The sequence below is a fragment of the Corvus brachyrhynchos genome, unplaced genomic scaffold (assembly GCF_000691975.1).
Source record: "Corvus brachyrhynchos isolate BGI_N302 unplaced genomic scaffold, ASM69197v1 scaffold624, whole genome shotgun sequence".
NCBI classification, from domain to species: Eukaryota; Metazoa; Chordata; class Aves; order Passeriformes; family Corvidae; genus Corvus; species Corvus brachyrhynchos.
In genome coordinates, this window is record NW_008237889.1 from 41,439 (window position 1) to 42,510 (window position 1,072).

At 67.0% G+C, this 1,072-nt stretch overlaps 1 protein-coding gene across 1 annotated transcript; it reads left to right on the forward strand.

The window, feature by feature from the left end:
- The first annotated feature begins 12 nt into the window (after positions 1–12).
- P2RX3 (purinergic receptor P2X 3) lies at positions 13–1,061 on the forward strand. Its single transcript, XM_017732768.1, has 3 exons — positions 13–76; positions 164–241; positions 442–1,061. The coding sequence occupies exons 2-3, from the start codon at positions 171–173 to the stop codon at positions 668–670; spliced, it is 300 nt and encodes a 99-aa protein (XP_017588257.1). The 5' UTR covers positions 13–76; positions 164–170; the 3' UTR covers positions 671–1,061.
- Positions 1,062–1,072: the final 11 nt, after the last annotated feature.

The following is a 1,072-nucleotide window of genomic DNA, read 5'->3' on the forward strand; positions in this document are numbered from 1 at the left end:
TCACGCCCTCCGACGCGCCCCTGCGCACCTGCGAGATCCAGGGCTGGTGCCCGCCCGAGGTGGACACTGTTGACGTGTGAGTGGGACCGGGGGGACACGGGACGCAGGGAGGAGCAGGGGACGTGCCCCTGCCGTGTCCCCAGCGTCACCCCCTTTGCTCCAGCCCCGTCATGCTGGAAGCTGAGAACTTCACCCTCCTCATCAAGAACAGCATCCGCTTCCCGCTCTTCGGCTTTGAGAAGTGAGTGGCACAAGGCACGGGGGGACACGGGGGGGATGCGAGGACAGGGGGACAGGGTAACACAGGGACACGGCGACGGGGGGACATGAGGACACAGGCTCACGATGGTGGGGGAACACTGGGATGGGGGTCCACGAGCCCCAGACTGCTGCCTGATGGCACATCCCTCCCTGTCCCCCTGTGTCCCCCCGTGTCCCCAGGACCAACCTGCCACCCCCAGGCAGTGGGGTGGAGCTGGGCCGGTGCCGCTTCCACCCACAGCTGCAGCCCCTGTGCCCCATCCTGCGCCTGGGGGACGTGGCACGTCTGGCCGGGCAGGACTTCCCTGCGCTGGCTGCCACCGTGAGCGGGGACGCGGGGGGCACGGGGGACACGGTGGGGGAACGGGGTGTGTGTGGGGACATACAGGTACGGGCAGGCGGGATGTGAGGGCATGGGGCTTGGGGACACAGAGACCTGGGATGTGGGGATGTGGGACATGGGGACATGAGGCATGGGATGGGAGGGGCATGGGGTGGTGGGATACATGGACATGGAACATGGGGACATAGGGGTGCAGGGGTGTGGGATGTTGGGAACAGGACATGGGGACACAGGAACACAGGACACAGTGATGGCGTGGGGCTCGACACACGGACATGTATGTGGGTGCGTGGGGTTTGGGATACGGGGCATGGGGACATGGGGTGTACGGACACGGGGATTTGAGACAGGGGCGGGGGACTTGGGGGCATGGGGATGTGGGATGGGACATGGAGCATGGGGCCAGGGGACACAGGGCTGTGAAGCTGCGGGGACTTGGGGCCGTGGGTCTGGGGGCCGTGGTCGCGA

What these genes read in the sequence shown, in the direction of transcription:
- P2RX3 (XM_017732768.1), top strand. Translation starts at nt 171, where the DNA reads ATGCTGGAAGCTGAGAACTTCACCCTCCTCATCAAGAACAGCATCCGC. An exon ending in CCGCTCTTCGGCTTTGAGAA is followed by an intron (nt 242 to 441) that starts GTGAGTGGCACA and finishes CCGTGTCCCCAG; the next exon opens with GACCAACCTGCCACCCCCAG.